The 21,546-nt window shown below is 36.2% G+C and overlaps 1 protein-coding gene across 24 annotated transcripts in view; it reads left to right on the top strand.

Annotated features, from left to right (window-relative positions):
- LOC129747279 (sodium bicarbonate cotransporter 3) overlaps nt 1–21,546 on the top strand; it is a 164,712-nt gene that overhangs the window by 142,235 nt on the left and 931 nt on the right. For 12 of the 24 annotated variants that reach the window (XM_055741409.1, XM_055741408.1, XM_055741407.1 and 9 more), the window contains 8 exons: nt 7,090–7,767; nt 7,830–8,115; nt 8,180–8,685; nt 8,748–9,060; nt 9,122–9,367; nt 19,343–19,581; nt 19,649–19,766; nt 21,171–21,421. In XM_055741409.1, the coding sequence (XP_055597384.1) occupies nt 7,090–7,767; nt 7,830–8,115; nt 8,180–8,685; nt 8,748–9,060; nt 9,122–9,367; nt 19,343–19,581; nt 19,649–19,766; nt 21,171–21,332 (2,548 nt within the window). In that variant the 3' untranslated portion in view covers nt 21,333–21,421. Of the gene's footprint in view, nt 1–7,089; nt 7,768–7,829; nt 8,116–8,179; nt 8,686–8,747; nt 9,061–9,121; nt 10,143–17,857; nt 18,449–18,534; nt 19,321–19,342; nt 19,582–19,648; nt 19,848–21,170; nt 21,422–21,546 lie in introns of those variants that run through there. The other 12 variants (XM_055741417.1, XM_055741413.1, XM_055741410.1 and 9 more) reach the window with 8 other exon arrangements.

The raw sequence follows: 21,546 nt of genomic DNA, 5'->3' as shown, positions 1-21,546 counted from the left end.
GACAAAAATGACAAAAATGACAAAAATGACAAAAATGACAAAAATGACAAAAATGACAAAAATGACAAAAATGACAAAAATGACAAAAATGACAAAAATGACAAAAATGACAAAAATGACAAAAATGACAAAAATGACAAAAATGACAAAAATGACAAAAATGACAAAAATGACAAAAATGACAAAAATGACAAAAATGACAAAAATGACAAAAATGACAAAAATGACAAAAATGACAAAAATGACAAAAATGACAAAAATGACAAAAATGACAAAAATGACAAAAATGACAAAAATGACAAAAATGACAAAAATGACAAAAATGACAAAAATGACAAAAATGACAAAAATGACAAAAATGACAAAAATGACAAAAATGACAAAAATGACAAAAATGACAAAAATCACAAAAATCACAAAAATGACAAAAATGACAAAAATGACAAAAATGACAAAAATGACAAAAATGACAAAAATGACAAAAATGACAAAAATGACAAAAATGACAAAAATGACAAAAATGACAAAAATGACAAAAATGACAAAAATGACAAAAATGACAAAAATGACAAAAATGACAAAAATGACAAAAATGACAAAAATGACAAAAATGACAAAAATGACAAAAATGACAAAAATGACAAAAATGACAAAAATGACAAAAATGACAAAAATGACAAAAATGACAAAAATGACAAAAATGACAAAAATGACAAAAATGACAAAAATGACAAAAATGACAAAAATGACAAAAATGACAAAAATGACAAAAATGACAAAAATGACAAAAATGACAAAAATGACAAAAATGACAAAAATGACAAAAATGACAAAAATGACAAAAATGACAAAAATGACAAAAATGACAAAAATGACAAAAATGACAAAAATGACAAAAATGACAAAAATGACAAAAATGACAAAAATGACAAAAATGACAAAAATGACAAAAATGACAAAAATGACAAAAATGACAAAAATGACAAAAATGACAAAAATGACAAAAATGACAAAAATGACAAAAATGACAAAAATGACAAAAATGACAAAAATGACAAAAATGACAAAAATGACAAAAATGACAAAAATGACAAAAATGACAAAAATGACAAAAATGACAAAAATGACAAAAATGACAAAAATGACAAAAATGACAAAAATGACAAAAATGACAAAAATGACAAAAATGACAAAAATGACAAAAATGACAAAAATGACAAAAATGACAAAAATGACAAAAATGACAAAAATGACAAAAATGACAAAAATGACAAAAATGACAAAAATGACAAAAATGACAAAAATGACAAAAATGACAAAAATGACAAAAATGACAAAAATGACAAAAATGACAAAAATGACAAAAATGACAAAAATGACAAAAATGACAAAAATGACAAAAATGACAAAAATGACAAAAAAGACAAAAATTACCAAAAATTACAAAAATGACAAAAATGACAAAAATGACAAAAATGACAAAAATGACAAAAATGACAAAAATGACAAAAATGACAAAAATGACAAAAATGACAAAACTGACAAAACTGACAAAAATGACAAAAATGACAAAAATGACAAAAATGACAAAAATGACAAAAATGACAAAAATGACAAAAATGACAAAAATGACAAAAATGACAAAAATGACAAAAATGACAAAAATGACAAAAATGACAAAAATGACAAAAATGACAAAAATGACAAAAATGACAAAAATGACAAAAATGACAAAAATGACAAAAATGACAAAAATGACAAAAATGACAAAAATGACAAAAATGACAAAAATGACAAAAATGACAAAAATGACAAAAATGACAAAAATGACAAAAATGACAAAAATGACAAAAATGACAAAAATGACAAAAATGACAAAAATGACAAAAATGACAAAAATGACAAAAATGACAAAAATGACAAAAATGACAAAAATGACAAAAATGACAAAAATGACAAAAATGACAAAAATGACAAAAATGACAAAAATGACAAAAATGACAAAAATGACAAAAATGACAAAAATGACAAAAATGACAAAAATGACAAAAATGACAAAAATGACAAAAATGACAAAAATGACAAAAATGACAAAAATGACAAAAATGACAAAAATGACAAAAATGACAAAAATGACAAAAATGACAAAAATGACAAAAATGACAAAAATGACAAAAATGACAAAAATGACAAAAATGACAAAAATGACAAAAATGACAAAAATGACAAAAATGACAAAAATGACAAAAATGACAAAAATGACAAAAATGACAAAAATGACAAAAATGACAAAAATGATAAAAATGATAAAAATGACAAAAATGACAAAAATGACAAAAATGACAAAAATGACAAAAATGACAAAAATGACAAAAATGACAAAAATGACAAAAATGACAAAAATGACAAAAATGACAAAAATGACAAAAATGACAAAAATGACAAAAATGACAAAAATGACAAAAATGACAAAAATGACAAAAATGACAAAAATGACAAAAATGACAAAAAATGACAAAAATGACAAAAATGACAAAAATGACAAAAATGACAAAAATGACAAAAATGACAAAAATGACAAAAATGACAAAAATGACAAAAATGACAAAAATGACAAAAATGACAAAAATGACAAAAATGACAAAAATGACAAAAATGACAAAAATGACAAAAATGACAAAAATGACAAAAATGACAAAAATGACAAAAATGACAAAAATGACTATGGTTATCTACTTATATGTTCAAACTTCTAACGTTCTCCACATGTTAAGCAAACTGTCGTATAATAATGTTCTTCTAAATGAATGTATTCTTCTCTATCTTCAATGTCACAAAACGCACGGACAAAAATGACAAAAATGACAAAAATGACAAAAATGACAAAAATGACAAAAATGACAAAAATGACAAAAATGACAAAAATGACAAAAATGACAAAAATGACAAAAATGACAAAAATGACAAAAATGACAAAAATGACAAAAATGACAAAAATGACAAAAATGACAAAAATGACAAAAATGACAAAAATGACAAAAATGACAAAAATGACAAAAATGACAAAAATGACAAAAATGACAAAAATGACAAAAATGACAAAAATGACAAAAATGACAAAAATGACAAAAATGACAAAAATGACAAAAATGACAAAAATGACAAAAATGACAAAAGTGACAAAAATGACAAAAATGACAAAAATGACAAAAATGACAAAAATGACAAAAATGACAAAAATGACAAAAATGACAAAAATGACAAAAATGACAAAAATGACAAAAATGACAAAAATGACAAAAATGACAAAAATGACAAAAATGACAAAAATGACAAAAATGACAAAAATGACAAAAATGACAAAAATGACAAAAATGACAAAAATGACAAAAATGACAAAAATGACAAAAATGACAAAAATGACAAAAATCACAAAAATCACAAAAATGACAAAAATGACAAAAATGACAAAAATGACAAAAATGACAAAAATGACAAAAATGACAAAAATGACAAAAATGACAAAAATGACAAAAATGACAAAAATGACAAAAATGACAAAAATGACAAAAATGACAAAAATGACAAAAATGACAAAAATGACAAAAATGACAAAAATGACAAAAATGACAAAAATGACAAAAATGACAAAAATGACAAAAATGACAAAAATGACAAAAATGACAAAAATGACAAAAATGACAAAAATGACAAAAATGACAAAAATGACAAAAATGACAAAAATGACAAAAATGACAAAAATGACAAAAATGACAAAAATGACAAAAATGACAAAAATGACAAAAATGACAAAAATGACAAAAATGACAAAAATGACAAAAATGACAAAAATGACAAAAATGACAAAAATGACAAAAATGACAAAAATGACAAAAATGACAAAAATGACAAAAATGACAAAAATGACAAAAATGACAAAAATGACAAAAATGACAAAAATGACAAAAATGACAAAAATGACAAAAATGACAAAAATGACAAAAATGACAAAAATGACAAAAATGACAAAAATGACAAAAATGACAAAAATGACAAAAATGACAAAAATGACAAAAATGACAAAAATGACAAAAATGACAAAAATGACAAAAATGACAAAAATGACAAAAATGACAAAAATGACAAAAATTACAAAAATGACAAAAATGACAAAAATGACAAAAATGACAAAAATGACAAAAATGACAAAAATGACAAAAATGACAAAAATGACAAAAATGACAAAAATGACAAAAATGACAAAAATGACAAAAATGACAAAAATGACAAAAATGACAAAAATGACAAAAATGACAAAAATGACAAAAATGACAAAAATGACAAAAATGACAAAAATGACAAAAATGACAAAAATGACAAAAATGACAAAAATGACAAAAATGACTAAAATGACAAAAATGACAAAAATGACAAAAATGACAAAAATGACAAAAATGACAAAAATGACAAAAATGACAAAAATGACAAAAATGACAAAAATGACAAAAATGACAAAAATGACAAAAATGACAAAAATGACAAAAATGACAAAAATGACAAAAATGACAAAAATGACAAAAATGACAAAAATGACAAAAATGACAAAAATGACAAAAATGACAAAAATGACAAAAATGACAAAAATGACAAAAATGACAAAAATGACAAAAATGACAAAAATGACAAAAATGACAAAAATGACAAAAATGACAAAAATGACAAAAATGACAAAAATGACAAAAATGACAAAAATGACAAAAATGACAAAAATGACAAAAATGACAAAAATGACAAAAATGACAAAAATGACAAAAATGACAAAAATGACAAAAATGACAAAAATGACAAAAATGACAAAAATGACAAAAATGACAAAAATGACAAAAATGACAAAAATGACAAAAATGACAAAAATGACAAAAATGACAAAAATGACAAAAATGACAAAAATGACAAAAATGACAAAAATGACAAAAATGACAAAAATGACAAAAATGACAAAAATGACAAAAATGACAAAAATGACAAAAATGACAAAAATGACAAAAATGACAAAAATGACAAAAATGACAAAAATGACAAAAATGACAAAAATGACAAAAATGACAAAAATGACAAAAATGACAAAAATGACAAAAATGACAAAAATGACAAAAATGACAAAAATGACAAAAATGACAAAAATGACAAAAATGACAAAAATGACAAAAATGACAAAAATGACAAAAATGACAAAAATGACAAAAATGACAAAAATGACAAAAATGACAAAAATGACAAAAATGACAAAAATGACAAAAATGACAAAAATGACAAAAATGACAAAAATGACAAAAATGACAAAAATGACAAAAATGACAAAAATGACAAAAATGACAAAAATTACGAAAATTACAAAAATTACAAAAATTACAAAAATCACAAAAATCACAAAAATTAATAAAAATACTTTTTTGTGATTTTAATCCTTATGGGAAAAAAATTACAAAACTTTCAAAAGTAAAATAAAAAAAATTCAATAGATGTCAAAATTGGTGAATTAATTTAGAGTATTTTTAAATTTTCCAGTTTGAATTGTATTTTTTATCGGTTTCAAACTTATGAGATTTTCGTTGTTCCGAGTCATTCTCAAATTAGGCCGTCACATTTGAACTTTTTAACTAATTTTCATCAATTATACCAATTGGAAGAAAAAAGTTCGATACCATTTTGACGGCACACACAGGGGAAAACGATATATTTTCAATATTTATCTCATTTCGGTCTAAATATTTTTATCAAGTATGTTCTATAAAACTCTTCCATTTTAAATTACTCAAAACTTCTTCAAACAAAGCACGCATGCTCTGCTTGAAAAAATATCGTAAAAAACTGAAAATTTTAATAAAAATGGTATTTTTAATTTTTGAATCTAATATTTTTTTTATTGGTTGTCGTCTTCAACGAAATACATACACTTTTGACAATCTTAAAACTTGTTGAAGACTCTGAAATTTAAATTACAAAACAAAATTTCTATCTTACTATTCGGTATTTAAATCACTTTTATCAAAAGCTCGTTTGAAATGTAGATAAAATGTCCCAAGGCACTATAAGGCTAAAATATTTCGTTTTTGCGTAAGCAATTTTTATCACCTTTTTGTATCGTTTCCCCTGTGTGCGGTGTCTGGCTGAAAACAGTACCAAAATACTAAGTGAGTCGGAAAAAAGATTATTTACTTTACGCACTAAAATTTAATACTTAAATTTGTTACCCTATCAGTCCGTTCTTTACTAATTTATTGGTTTCAATTGTAAACGGATATAATTTAACCAACAAAAAATATTTCTTTTCAAAACTGAAATTCTAAAGCTGTGGTCTGTAAAATCCAGAACTGTTATTGTATCAACATAATAATTTTCCTTAAGAATCTAAAATCATATTAATCGAAAGTTTTTCTCATTTTTATTAACTTTTGACTTCACTTGACTTGACTTAAGATCAGTTTCTAAAGACCACAAAAATCATAGCCAAATTTTTAAAACCGCATTTAGACAATTTAAAATGGTACTGAGAAAATCTTATAAGTGAGATGTTGTAAAATTTTCTCGTTTCTGGAAAATTAAAAAAAAAGTCTTATATATCATGTATTGAAACTGCATTTCTTCGGCTTTAGCTATTTCTGAGATATTGCATCAAGAAGGTACAGTTCGGGTCAAATGGAAGGCTAAATAACACCAGATCTCGACAACATTTAGATTCTTAAGATATTTGGCAAGAAAAACTAATTTATAGATTTCATTTACCTACCAATTTCATGAGAAGAACAAGAATACTCATTTCAAAATTATCTACAAGAAAATAAATTTAATCGGTAAAGAATAGGTATCTATAGTTCCAAATAAACGAATAAAACTAAGAAAACTATAAGTAAGTTCGCTGCTTATAAAACTAAATTGTGGTCTCTAAATTCTTAAAAATCTAGAAGTAATTTTGGATTTGGAAAAGATAAATTAGATCGTTATACGTTCTTTCAGAAACTCTGATATAAGATACCAACACAGAAATGGTTCGCCAAAATTAACTCGAATTATTGTTTTTTTTTTCAGATTCATTTTTATCCTTCTGGGCCCGCCCGGAAGCCACGGCAGCTTCCACGAGATAGGACGTGCCATGGCCACGCTTATGTCCGACGAAATATTCCACGAGGTAGCCTATCGTGCCAAGAAACGGGAACATCTGCTAGCAGGAGTGGATGAATTTTTAGATGCAGTCACAGTGCTTCCACCGGGTGAGTGGGATCCCTCGATTCGGATAGAACCACCGGCAGCCATTCCATCGCAGGAAGTGCGCAAGCGTCCTCCGGAAAAGAACCCCAAAGAGGAAGTGGACGAAGAAGAGGAAGAACAACGACAACGAGAAGAGTCCGGGTTGTCCAGGACCGGCCGACTGTTTGGCGGGTTGATCAATGATCTGAAGCGAAAGAAGCCGTTTTACTTGTCGGACTTCAAGGATGGCCTATCGATGCAGTGCGTTGCCTCCTGGATCTTCTTGTACTTTGCATGCCTTTCGCCTATCATTACGTTTGGGGGATTGCTCGGGTCGGCCACCGGTAATAATATTGCAGCTATGGAGTCCTTGGTGTCCGGGTTTGTCTGTGGAATCGGATACGGATTCTTTTCCGGCCAGCCCTTGACGATTCTGGGTTCCACCGGTCCGGTACTGGTGTTTGAAACCATTGTGTATGATTTTTGTACCAGAGTCGGATGGGATTACATGACCTTTAGGTGAGGAACAACAGGTTATTGAAGCATTTGCAGGGTTATAATGCTCATCACTCTTTTTGTAGGTTCTGGATTGGTACCTGGGTGGCGATCATCTTGCTCATTCTGGTGGCCATCGATGCCAGTGCCCTGGTGTGCTACATCACGAGGTTTACCGAAGAGAACTTTGCCTGCCTGATTGCGTTCATCTTTATCTACAAGGCAGTTGAGAATGTGCTTCACATTGGAAAAGACTTTCCTCTCAATACCGCAGGTGCCAAATACGATTGTTCCTGTCTACCGCCGGCAGGACAGCCCACAAGCAACGAAATCATCCATGAGTGGGCCCAGTTTGACAAGAAAACTTGTGCCGTAAGTGCTCTCGTTAAATTATTTCCGCGAACTTGTTTCATAGCTGATGATTATCTATCCGTAGATGCTCAATGGAACCCTGACTGGTTACGACTGCGGTAAGCCAGAGTACATCTCTGATGTATTTCTGATGTCGATCATCCTGTTCATCGGGACCTACATCATCTCGGTGATCTTGAAGGACTTCAAGAACGCCCTCTTCTTCCCATCGTACGTGCGGCAGTTCGTGAGCGACTTTGCCGTAATCATTGCGATCCTCTCGATGACGATGCTGGATTTCGTGACCAACGTGCCGACGCCGAAGCTCGAAGTGCCCAGAGAGTTCAAACCCACCATTCCGGATCGGGGCTGGCTGGTGTATCCATTCCACGAGAAGAACCCGATCTGGTCATCGGCCCTCGCCATACTGCCCGCCCTGCTTGGCACCATTCTGATCTTTATGGATCAACAAATTACGGCTGTGATAATCAATAGGAAAGAGTATAAGCTAAATAAGGGCTGCGGTTACCATTTGGATCTGTTTGTGCTGGCTATTCTGATTCAGATCTGCACCGTTATGGGGCTACCTTGGTAAATGCTTTGATATTGCAAGAACATTTCAACAACTTTACTTATTCTGCTCTCAACTACAGGTTTGTGGCTGCTACCGTACTCAGTATTAATCATGTCAATTCACTCAAAAAAGAATCGGAAACGGCCGCCCCCGGTGAGAAGCCTCAGTTCCTTGGCGTTCGCGAACAACGAGTCACCCACATACTGATCTTCCTGACGATCGGATGTTCCGTGTTGTTGACGCCACTCCTGTCACACATTCCAATGCCAGTATTATATGGCGTATTTCTGTACATGGGTTCCGCCTCGCTCAAGGGGCTCCAGTTCTTCGATCGGCTACTGATCATGTTGATGCCAGTCAAGTATCAACCGGACTACATGTTTTTGAGACAGGTTAGAAGATGGTCAAATCTCTCAATCAATAGAAAACGTAACACACATCTTCATTTTTCAGGTACCAATTCGTCGAGTGCATCTCTTCACGCTGATACAGCTGGCATGTCTCATTATGCTGTGGGTGATCAAATCATTCTCATCAACATCGATTCTATTCCCGCTGATGCTGGTCGTCATGATCGGTATCCGCAAATCGTTGGATCTGGTATTCACTCGGCGGGAACTGAAGATCTTGGACGACGTCATGCCGGAAATGACGAAGCGGGCCCACGCAGACGATCTTCACCAACTGGAGGATGGCGAGGTGGGCCTTTATAGGCGATTTATTTCTTGTTGTATTGGCCAAAAACCTTCTCCACCACCCGTTACCACCATCAATGTTAAGAAAGTCGTAGAATTCAAATCGAACAACAGCACCTCCATTATCGGAAACAATACCTCCAACAACACTATCGCTAACAGCACCAGCAACACCAATTCCACCACTAGCACAATCACCACCAACAACCATAGCACTCAAAACAACGCACAAAATAGCTAAAATCTCTAACCTCTAAGCTAAACTATTGCCAATTATTAACAGGATTTTATTTTTATCTATATACCGAATATTTTTTGATAGAAAAATTATACAACACATTAGCGAAAAACTTAGACTAGAAGACTCATTCATAACACACCCCAGAGAAGATCATTGCTAGACTAAATACAATTCTAGTGCTAATTAGTCAACTCTTCCACAAGTTCCAAATTCCAAACTTCTATGTTGGTAGCAAAGTTAAATTTACCAAACACCTGACCGATTATCTAGATGTATTACTACTCTCTATGTATTGGCACTGCTATGGACGTTCTCCTACTTTTTCTTCCGATGCACCACAATTTTGTAGCTTTGAACTTTGTATTTCATTCCAATCGCATTCAGCATCACAGATAACTTAGTGCTTCCATTTTCTTTCCTCAATATCTATACATATTTTTGTTCAAGATGCGCACCGTTGTATATTTTATATCATTTCCCGTTCTGTATCGATTAAGTAGCATAATGTTTAGAGCAATAAAAGGAACCATGCTTTATACTTTCGGTTTTGAGTTTTATTTCCTGTGTCACTCCAGTTTTTTTGGCAATAAAACATTCACAACCAACAACAATACCTATATGAACACGAATTTTATCTTTTTATGGAAATAATGTTTCCAATTTCAGCTCGAGTAAAACATAATTCGCTTTTTTTTACATTTTCAAAGGTGATGGAAAGTATTAGAGAAACCTGTTCAATCAAAGAAAGAAAGAACGTAAGCCGTAAATACCATTATTTTTTCGACAAAGGTACAACGGCTCACCGACAGGACTTGAATCCGCAATTTCCTCTTCAGTACTGCGGCGCGTTAGCCAATTACGCAACGTGACGAAATAAAATTTAGCATGCGGTATTGAATTTCTTGGCGATGTCATAGTCCGACTCCCTGAGTTGATCGTTCTCAACACCTTCAAATGCAGTTTCCGATCCTTATTTCCACTACGACGCTTGGTATGAACCTGCCGATAGGCAGTATGCATCTAACGGAATCTTTTGAGAACGCTGGGCACGGTCGGTTTGACCATTTTTAACGATTTCGCGAGTTTTGAACCCGACCACGTCGGGATTTCGACGTGAGCGTCTAAAATTAATTTTCGTCTCGCGGCTTCCATCACGTGTAACCTTTTTGAAACAAACCGAATCGTAATGAAATTTTCAGCACTGATAGAGAAAGCATTCCAAAACAAAGTACAGACCCCGTTCGATTTTGGCAACATGTCCGTACATTTTGTGTTGCCAAAATTAAAGTTGCCAAAATCGAACCGGTTTTTTCTCATCTTGTTTTTTAGTTATTTTTATAAAATAACTATGATTATTATCAAAAACGTTGTTTTCAGTAAATTTTCGACCATTTGTAGTAATGTTTTAATTTTTTCATCATGTTTTTGATGCATTTTGCAGTTTTTTTGTTTTGTTTATAATATTTGTTTTCTTCTGTCATATTTGCTGTTTTTGTCATTCTTCATCATTTTTCAGTTGTTTTTTGTCATATTCAGTCTTTTATTTGAACTTGTTTTTTTAACTTTTTGAATTTTTCATCTTTTTGTCATTTTTGAGTATTTTATAAATTTTTTAAAAATATTTGGTTTTTATTGTTGCATTGTATCACCATTTCAGAACATAAAAACGTATTTATGATGTTTGCCTGAATTAAATTGGTCCTGTTATAACGAAAACTAAAAGATAATGTTGTTTCTAAAAACCGTACGATTTTGGCACATGTGCCAAAATCGGATGATGCCAAAATCGAATGTTGCCAAAATCGAATGTTGCCAAATACGAACGGGGTCTGTACTGTCAAAACATTCCTGATCCGACAACTAGGAGCGCTATGGTGTAATAAATAGTGTGTCCAGATTCAGGATCATCCATGCTGTACCTCGCTCGCCTCGTTCCTATCGCTTTGGCAGCGAACACCTATTTTGCAGGACAATTTCCGACATTCTCGCAACATGTCTTGCTCAGCGTATCCATCCAGCTTTCGCCACCTTCTGGATACTGAGTTCACCGTACAGTCGCGCGAGCTCGTAGTTCATCCTTCGCCTCCACACTCCGTTCTCCTGCACGCTGCTAAAGATGGTTCTCAAAACTCCTTGCTCGAATACTCCTAGTGTGCGCAGGTCCTCCTCGAGAAATACCCCTGTCCCGTGTCCGTAGAGGACAACCGGTCTAATGAGCGTCGTATTCAGGTTACACTTTGTGCGAGGGCTAATTCTTCTCGACCACAATTGCTTGTGAAGTCCATAGTAAGTAGGCACGACTTCCGCTGACATCCGCCGCCGGATCTCACGGCTGGTGTCATTGTCTGCGGTCACCAGTGAGCCGAGCCAGCTCGTCGCCGTTAATCGTGACCTTGTTATTACTGGACAAGCGGGTTTGGTCGGTCTCGAATTCGCATGCCAGCATATACTTCGTCTTCAACGTATTTATCATTAACCCAATCCTTCCTGCTTCACGTTTCAGTTTGCGGTAGATCTCCTCCACCGTAGATGATCTGCCGACTTATCAATGTCGTCGGCAAAGCAGATAAGTTGACTGGATCTGTTGAAAATTGTGCCTTCGCCCACCGCTCGTCGAATAATATCTTCTAGCGCCACGTTGAACATCATGCAGGATAGACCATCGCCTTGTTGAAGCCTTCTGCGCGATTCGAATGAATTCGACAATTGATCGCCTTGATCAGTCTGGTTAGCTTCCCGGAAAAGCCGTTCTCGTTTAAGATTTTCCATAGCTCTTCACGGTCGATCGAGTCGTATGCGGCTTTTAAGTCGATGAAAAGGTAATGCGTAGGAGCTTGGTGTTCACGGCATTTTCGCAGAATTTGTTGTGTGAAGATCTGGTCCGTCGTAGACCGTCCCTCCATGAAGTCGGCCTGATGACTTCCCACGAATCAGTTTGATTGCGGGGCGTTAGATGGCGAAGTAGAATTCGGGACAACACATTGAGAACAGCGATCGCTCATTAGTTATTAAGACTAATTTCTATCCGTTTTTGTAGATGGGGCATGAACCCCCTCCTTCAACTCCTCCGGTAGCTGTTCTGTGTCTCAGATCCAAACCATCAGCAGGTGTAGGCAATCAGGCATCGGGCCCATTTTGATGAGTTTAGCTGCGATGCCATCCGTCCAAACCGGTTTGTTGCTATTCAGCTGGCGAATGGCTTCGTTAACTTTACTCATCATTGGGAGTGGCTCCACCTCGTCGTTTGCTACCCCGGCGATGTACGTTCCCCTACCGTCTAGGTCTCCTGCATGTGCGCCGTTCAGGTGTTCATAGAAGTGCTGCTTCCACCTTTTGATCACTTTACGATTGTCCGTCAGGATGCCTCCGTCCTTATCCCGGCACATTTTTGTTTGCGGCACAAATCCATTGCGGGATGCGTTGAGCTTCTGAATGAACTTTCGTGTTTTCTGGGGACAATGCTGCTGGGAACAATCCCAGCTCCTCGAGCTCCTAAACCTCCGGACTCACTGACTCTACCGCTGTCGGTGACTTTCCTCGTTCCGACGGGTGCTTCTTTGCACTACTGCTGCCAGCGTGGCGTTCATTTCGTTCATCAACCTCCTTCACTCCTCGTCGAAGCAGTTGTTCCGTCGTATTCGTTTCACAAGCCCGATGACGTTCTCCGCAACGCTGTTGATGACTGTCTTAATGGTATCCCAACGGTCCTCGAGAAGGGCTTTGTCAAGCTCGCCCTTTGCCGGCAGCGCTGCTTCGAGCGATTGCACGTAGTCTGCTGCCACCTGTTACCGACTCTCTTTCATTACTACCGTACGCTTGATTGACTATTGAACATTCAATAAATGTTGTACTCATTACACATATAAGAAGAACAATTCAAGTAAACTTTGTGTGAAACAATTGCATATAATTTTAAGATCAGGAATGCCTCATCATAGTGGCAGAAACATTTCAATTTTTACAACTTCAACATGCCTACGATTTATACATTGATACTTAATACTATTTTTATCTTACAAAACCAGAGGAGGAAAACCAGAGTTGCAACAACCGGATCGCCAGGTTGTGTTGGTTAGCGAGTTTATTACTCCCAGTTTCGGATCAGCTTATTTTCGTTTCAAACACTAGGTTCAATCCTCCTTTAGCTTGGTGCAAGGATGGAAGAACCAAAACAGAATCGCTGTGACAATGTTCAAACAATATGTTGGTGAACGAGGAAGAATGACCTTAACGGGTTAAACTCCTATCAAAAAAGAAAAAAAAATATGTTGGTGAATATTCTCTGCTCCCGTTTTCTTCTCCAACACCGCTCACTGTCGATCCGCTCAATGCTCTTTTTGACAACACGTCACACACAAACACTATTCTTTTACTCGACGATCACCACCACTAGTCTTCAGCAAATGAAGTGATCTCTCCTAGCTTCGGGAATGAGAAACGTCCGCATGCTATCTTCGATTGGTTGGGAATGTATGCGCTCGACACAAGTTCTCCAATACGAGTGGGCTTTAGACCCCTGCCTCACTTTCGCTACCTCACTTTCGCTGCCTCATTTGCTAAGTCTCAGTTGCGCACTGCCGCTAGATCGTTATAGATGTGCTTCTTCGAGTCGATCATAACATCCTCGGATCCTCGGGTGTGTTAGGCATGGATTGCTGTGGTTGGATTATCCTTCATCAACTGCGACGAGCCTGTATAAAAGCCCTCTGGGTGAGGGCTTCTCCTTATGTTCCTTTTTTCCAAGCAGAAGCGCGGTAGCTTTCTTATTGGATTTGGGTTGCTGTGCCTTGATGTTTTGTCATGTGTCGATCTATAACTTCGCATGCAGCCCTTACTCATGCAGATTCCGCGATGTGGCGGAATTGTGGAATACAATTCTGTTTCCTAATCACCACACAAACGTGTATCGGTAGAGGAACGCGTGCATGATTCTTTATACTGAGATTCTACTGGTCTGGCCAAAGGTTCTGTGAAACTACGTTGCATGTATGGTTACTCACGTGTTCCCGATAAGGAACGTGTGGATGAGTTTATGTACCTTTTATCATGTACCGTTTTGGCCCTCACTAACGTTCCTTACGGTCGATCCGTTTGGGTTTTCGACAACTCTCGACGCGTGATCCGGGTGAGGGAATTATCTTTTCGTTGAATGTTACTTTTATCATGCGTCAACTTTCTACCTCGGGGATGTAGTTTAAGGATTTGGAGCAGAACAAGCATGAAATTCACTTTCTTTCGACCTTCTATCGTAGAAGACGTCGTTTTGCTTGGGACAGTAGAATTGAATGACTCAGCGGAAATTGTCTTTCCAACTTTTGACAGTGTATTGACTGTTGTCACTCGCTTTTCGAGCAGATCGGTTTGTAGTGGATGGCAGTTGACATAACTACAGTGAATATCTGATTTTGTTGACATTAAGCTCGTTCATGGATTTTTATTCATTTGTTTGATACTTGAATATGAATAAATTATTAAAGGTAATACACCTCAGGTTGCTCCTGTCGTGCCATATTTTACCAAGGCGGGCGTCGCTTTCGTATGTTGTTCACTACAGAGAGTTTTGGGTGCATCTTCACCATCACCAGATAATGGTCTGACTCGATGTTGGCGTCTCGGCAGGATCTGACGTCGAAGGTGTCCGAAAAGTGCCGGCTGTCTATCGAAACGTGGTTGATCTGTAATTGCGTTTGGTACGGTGATCTCCAGGTGTGCTTGTGTGGGAGGCGGTGCTTGAAAAAGGTACTACGTACGGCCATTTGTTTGGAGGCGGCGAAATCTATAAGTCTTAAATAGACCGTTTTCGTTCGTTGGTGAGCTGGTGCTCCCTGAAACTTCCATTTGACGGTTTGAATTCCTCCTCCTGACCGAACTGAGCGTTAAAATCTCCGATGATGATCTTGATATCATGTTTTGGGCAGCAGTCGTATTGACGCTCCAGCTGCGCGTAGAATTCTTGTTTATCGTCACCGGTACTTCCAAGATGAGGGCTGTGAACGTTGGTAATGATGATGTTGAAGAACCGGCCCGTTGATTTTCAATCGAGACATTCGTGGGTCTATCGGGTTGTGGTTGCGCGCTTTTGCATCTTTCCCATCGCTATAAAACCTGTTTCAAGATCGTGTGTGATGCCGCAGCCCTAGTAGATTGTATGACCCTCTAAACGCACGTACCGTGAAGCTCTTCCAGCAAACCTCCTGCAGAGCTACGATGTCAAATTTGCTGCTCTTCAATTCGTTGGAGAGCACGTGGGTACTGCCTATGGGAGTGTTGTATGGGGATCCAGTTGAACATTGTATACAATTCGCCAGCCGATTGATCCTTAAAAAATACATTATTTGTAGAATCGTTAATAAGAATTGGACTCAGATCACCGAGAAAGTAAAATTAGAAAAAAGGAAATCTGAGCTGTAAAGTTCGATTCAACAACGATTAAACATAGTTTGAAACCTTTCTTTGGATGATTCTTCTTCCGAGAAGTTGATTTCCCGTTCTCTCGTTGGAGCGAGTGAAGTCTGAACTGAAAAATTGTACCTTCTATGTGCCAATTTGTAAGTATTAAACCTACCACTCGCCCCGGCGTGTGCGAATCCTCTCATTCTAACACAACTCGATGCGTAACCCCTCCTCTGACGAGTTAGGACCCGACATCTCATCGTGTGAATGAGGTCCCCATGTAGCGCAACTACTAGCTTTGTGGAACTAGTCCAGGAAGTCCAGAAAAACAAAGCGAGTTGTCGACGATACTTTCTCTGTTCGAACACGCGGGTAAGGGGGGCAAGCCTCCTAAGCCACGTGTAGGACTCAGACTCACAAGTAGTGTTGACTTAAGTCACCACTCAGCGCAACTACTCAATCTTCAAGTCGGGTGCTTTACTCCCCGTAGCGCAGATCTAGCTGTAGATCGCCCTCATCAGGTCGCACTCGCGGTTCGTGCGCATCAATTCCCGAAACGCGTGTCGAACCCTGAAACCTCGGGCTTAAACTGTGCCTCTCTGTCCCTAAGTGATCGGCCCACCATTGGCCACCACTTTGCGCATCTACTCGTTTTGCGAGTCGGATCTATACCCACCGGAACGGAAAACGAGTTGGCGATCGCTCTCCCTTCGGTCACGTCCGCATTTCGGGGCCATGACCCCCCGAACGCGTGTTGGACGCTCACCCTCACCAGTACTCGGGTGACTGATACCTAAGTACCCGGGTGCACCACTTCTTCCGCGCGGGTTTGGCAGACCCGTCGACGGCCCCTAGTGGTTTTAGTGATAGTTCTCTTGGCCGTACATCTGCAATACGCCGGACTTGCAGACACGTTTCCGCCCTGGACCACGAAGAGTTTTAACTACCATCCTAGAGCAACCAAAACCAGGTTTTCTTGTCCCAAAACGTAGGGGTCCTGTTCCAATTAGACAACAGGCATTAGCACGGGACTTATGACGGGAGCACAATGGCAACCGAGAGCAAACCGATAGGTCAGGTCGTTGGCCTCGGCTCGCTCGTCGATCCGACACGGCGTCGCTATCGATCGATGATAGCATAAACTCTTCTGCTGGTTGTGGAGGGTTGATGAAGCTTTTTATGGCTGCATGCTGTTGGTGTGCTCGTCGCTCGTGTGTTCTTCGCTCGAGTGTTCGTTGGTAAGTCGTCGCTTCGGAGGCCGCATTTTGAGGATAGACTTCATACAAACCGGTCACTCACTGGGATACTCTTATCCTCCCTCACCCAAAAAAGCTCCCTTTTACCGCGAGTAATCTCTACTACCTCGATGGAAAAGTTTCTGACGCTAACAAATTATGATCAATTGGATTCTATCACATCTCAACAAATTTCTGGAAGTGTCACATTCCAATCTACTTTGTTGACCACGACGATGTCTTATTCTGCTAAATCTGTTTACTTTGGCCCAGGAAATTTCGCACAATGGTATGTCGAAAGAGATGACAAAATATGTTTCTTTGCTATACTTTACCATTATTATGGCCTTATTTCGACCTAGTGTCTCCCAGCCGAAGGACTGGGAAAAAGGCTTCCTCTAAGAGTTAAAGAAAATCAGAATTAAGGGAATAAGTGATCGTACTTAGGTACTCATTTAATTTAGAATTCATCAGAGCTTCGAATAATTGCAAGCTAGATAATTTAAAGCTTAAATGTACATATCAACGAGTGTCCCTCTAGCGCTTGAGTTCCAATTTCTGTTTTCCCCCACAAACGTCTGTACTTTTATCCGAAATGTTTAATTTTGTCTTTATTTTTCAACAGGAGAACAACACCCTTCTAACAACGCCAAAAACTCAAATTATCGTCAACAATCATTGAATTTATGGTTTCCGTTATCGTGGTTTTAATTCTCTGTTAAAATTAAGTGTTGTCCTTCCATGCATGCCAAAAAATTGATTTTGTATTAAGGGTTTTCTAATTTGTTCAAGTTTCAGGAATGTAAAATTTGTTTGATTGTTGTTTGTTTCGTTTTCAAAATCAAATGGTAGAAATTTTAATTAGTTTTAGGAACTTCATGAAAATTGTTATAAATCTAATACAAGGAAAAATTACAAAATTAAAACATTGGCATGTAATGCAGTTCTAAATACACTGGCCGAACTCAAACTTCCATTCGTTTTTTATTTTTAAATAGCAAACCCCAATTAATGGCACTACACAGCAACAAATTTCTAAAAGTACACGGAATCTAAAAAACAAGTGATCTATTTTTTCTTGAGTGTAATTGCAAAAAGATGTAATTTTAAACTCCTTTTGATGTAATATCAGACTTTTTTCAAAAATAGGATAGAAATAAACTATTTTGATGTAATTTTACATTGCGTCATGCAAAAATCAACCGTTCAATGAAATTTATTTCACAAACAGTGTAAAATTAGATCTGTTTGATTTAAAATTGAATGCAAATATTTAACTTCTGCCTTTTTATATTTCGTTAGTTTGCACAGAAAGTAAACAAGTCGAAAAATTATTCGAAAACGGGTCGATCAAAGGCGTAGCTACCGACAGCAGCACTTCTAGAGTCTTTTAAAGTCATAGGTATACGTGAAATGAAGAAGAAATGCGGTTGAAACTGACAAGTTTTTTCTCCATTACAGCAAGGTCAGATTTTTGCGCAGAGGCTGATATCCGGGCAGTATTATCCGGAGAAACTTTTGTTATTGAAGTGTCCAAGTGCTGACCGAAAGATCATGATGTTCCGGAACCATTTGAAGATACTGACGCTGATCTGTAAAAACATCCCCGTGCTGGGAATCATCGGATGCAACAACAATTCCAGCTTGACGCTTTCCGTAATGGTGTTTTAATTTTCAGTTTTGTAAATAAATGTGAATTAAAAATAATACATGTGAGCGTATTCATTCAAAGACAAAAGCAAAAACCTGAAAATTTAGCAAAAATATCAATACTTACGATAATAAATTTAAAAATTTACATCCCTGTGTATTTTTACACGACGGCTTTTGTAATCCGATCTCGTGCATTGATTTCAATCTAAATTTACACGCCGCAAAAATTAAATCCTTGAAAAAAATAAACCGTGATAGAATTTTACATCAAAATCGATGTTCCGTTTTCGTGCATCGTTTTCGATCTAAATTTACACGAATTTTTCTTGCTGTGTAGAGAACGTTTTCTATAACCTTCACTCTTTTTTCCAAAAATTGAATTCTTATTTCCCAATTGTTCAAAATCATTCCTTTCGCCAATCCATTCGTCACTATTTGCTCCACACAATCCAAACAGGACTCCAATCAGCATTCCGCCGACAATCTGCAACTGCCGCTGGAAAACGGAGCCCTCAATAGTAAAGGTAAAATAAACATATCCGAGGAAGTCAACAGGACCACAATCTGGAAGCAGGTCAACAATTGCAATATTTTGTTCACGAAGAAGCAAACCAAAATAGCTTCCAATACGACATCTACAAAACATCAAAACTACCCACCGGAAAACTTTACACCGATTCCTGCCAATCAGCAATTGTAAGTAAAAAATTCACAAAAAAAGATGTTCTGATTGACAAATTTTACTTTTCCCAATGATCGCTAGATCAACTGATACCAAATCGAGAAAAAGCTCCGATCCCGAGAAAAGACTGTTTACAATGTGCGAGGAGGAAGAAACGAACCCGGATCCGCGCCGATTGACCCATCAGAAGAGGACCCAAGTTTAGAGACAACCGAATGATTTATAGAGAATGATGATGTCTAGAAAATTTGAACCCTCCAAAACCCCCAACAACCCCCTAGTGAGTCAGTATTACCGCGTGTAGTGGAGTAAAAGCGCAATTCAAAAGAATTTTTCAAATATCATACAAATGAATCAATAATTAATCAGCCAAGCATGTCAAGAGTAGTTTCCAATTTTATGAATACTCGTTAAGAATCAATTTGTTAAAATAATTAAAAACATGTTTAGTTTAGAAGATATCACGAATGTTATGAAAAGAAAACTGTGCTTGAAATCGGATAAAATTAGGTCTGAAATGTTTTCTTCAAGCTGGTAGAATTTTTGTATTTCAACTAGCGCCCGAATGTAGGCTAAAGTGTTGTTACCGCACTAGAATCCCAAATTGTATGAATTGTTTAATGTTTTGTATCAAAACAATGCCTTGTTGGGATGCACAGTGATGGTGTGAAAAAAGTTATTTTAAACAGGTTTTTCATTTTCTTTATTCATTCGTCGTTGCAATGATGCCATACTCAAAGTTGAAGTGTATTATTAGCAGTGACTGACTGTTTAATTAAACCTTCCAAAATATATCCTTAAAAATTGTTTTTTTTTTGTATCTGAAGGTACTTCACTATTGCATTTACGTTCTGCGTCACGTTCTCCTAGAGTCTAGTGGTCATTTAAGTACCTACATTAAAATTGAATTCAGTAAACGTGTGGAGTAGAATGTATTTGATGAGTACATAGATACCTAATTTATTTCTAGGAGAATCACATTTGAAATTTAATCAATTAATTGTTAAAAGAATCGGTTGAAAAGTTTCCCTTATTCTAAACGCCGAAAAGTATGCAATTAACCACTATGAAAGGTCATATGAATTATCCAGGACCAACTTCGATCTCCGAACGAATGAGGTCGCTGTTATGAGTAAAGATTCGAATCAATGTTGGTAGTTGGAGCTCACACTTAGTCAGGACCTCTTTTATTGCAGACCTACTCGGACAATTTAAGGGCAAATTTTAACATTACCTTCTTCGAATACCTTGAAATGTTTTCAAATTTTACGGTGAATTCAGAGACTAACAGAAAAAAAACTTGTTATCAAGCACTTTTGCATGCTGAATATCTACTTTAGTTGATTAGACTACATATTTTGAAAGTGATAATTTATATCTTTATACCCACCCATTCAATGATTTTACTCTGTAAAAACAAACTACGCCTTTAGAAAAACATCAACCCAAATTTATTCCCACGTGTTTACCCCGTCTTGCATTGTGAGTGACCCAAAATTCCTGCATCTGAAGAACTTCTTGGACAGAGAGTAATTACAAAAGGATCCATGGAATAAAAAAAAATTTTAACTCAAAATGTTGAAGGAAATTCCATCTTTCACAGAACATGAAGCGAGAGTTTTGGATGAACACATCTCCAGATGGTAACACCACCATCATCTTCACTCCTTCCGGAGCTGATACGACGGGCACGAGCGATTCAACGATACATCCCGATAGCATACGCCACGGGTCAGCGAAAAATTGTTCGGAAACGCAAGTGTGAAAAGCAAAGTCCAGATAACTTGTATAGTAGAGTGCCCCAAATGACCCGACTTTTGAAAAAGTTATGCGCTGCAGGCTAAAATTGATCTTAGGCCTAGTACAAGATCTCATGCCAAATTTGGGCCAGATTGGATCACGGGAAGGGGTCGCTCAACGAGCCTGAAGTTTGTATGGGATTTTGAGACATTTTGTTCGGGAGAAACATGAAAAACCAG

Source organism: Uranotaenia lowii, chromosome 2, assembly GCF_029784155.1.
Source record: "Uranotaenia lowii strain MFRU-FL chromosome 2, ASM2978415v1, whole genome shotgun sequence".
Lineage (NCBI taxonomy): Eukaryota > Metazoa > Arthropoda > Insecta > Diptera > Culicidae > Uranotaenia > Uranotaenia lowii.
This window is presented reverse-complemented; position numbering and strand designations above follow the sequence as displayed.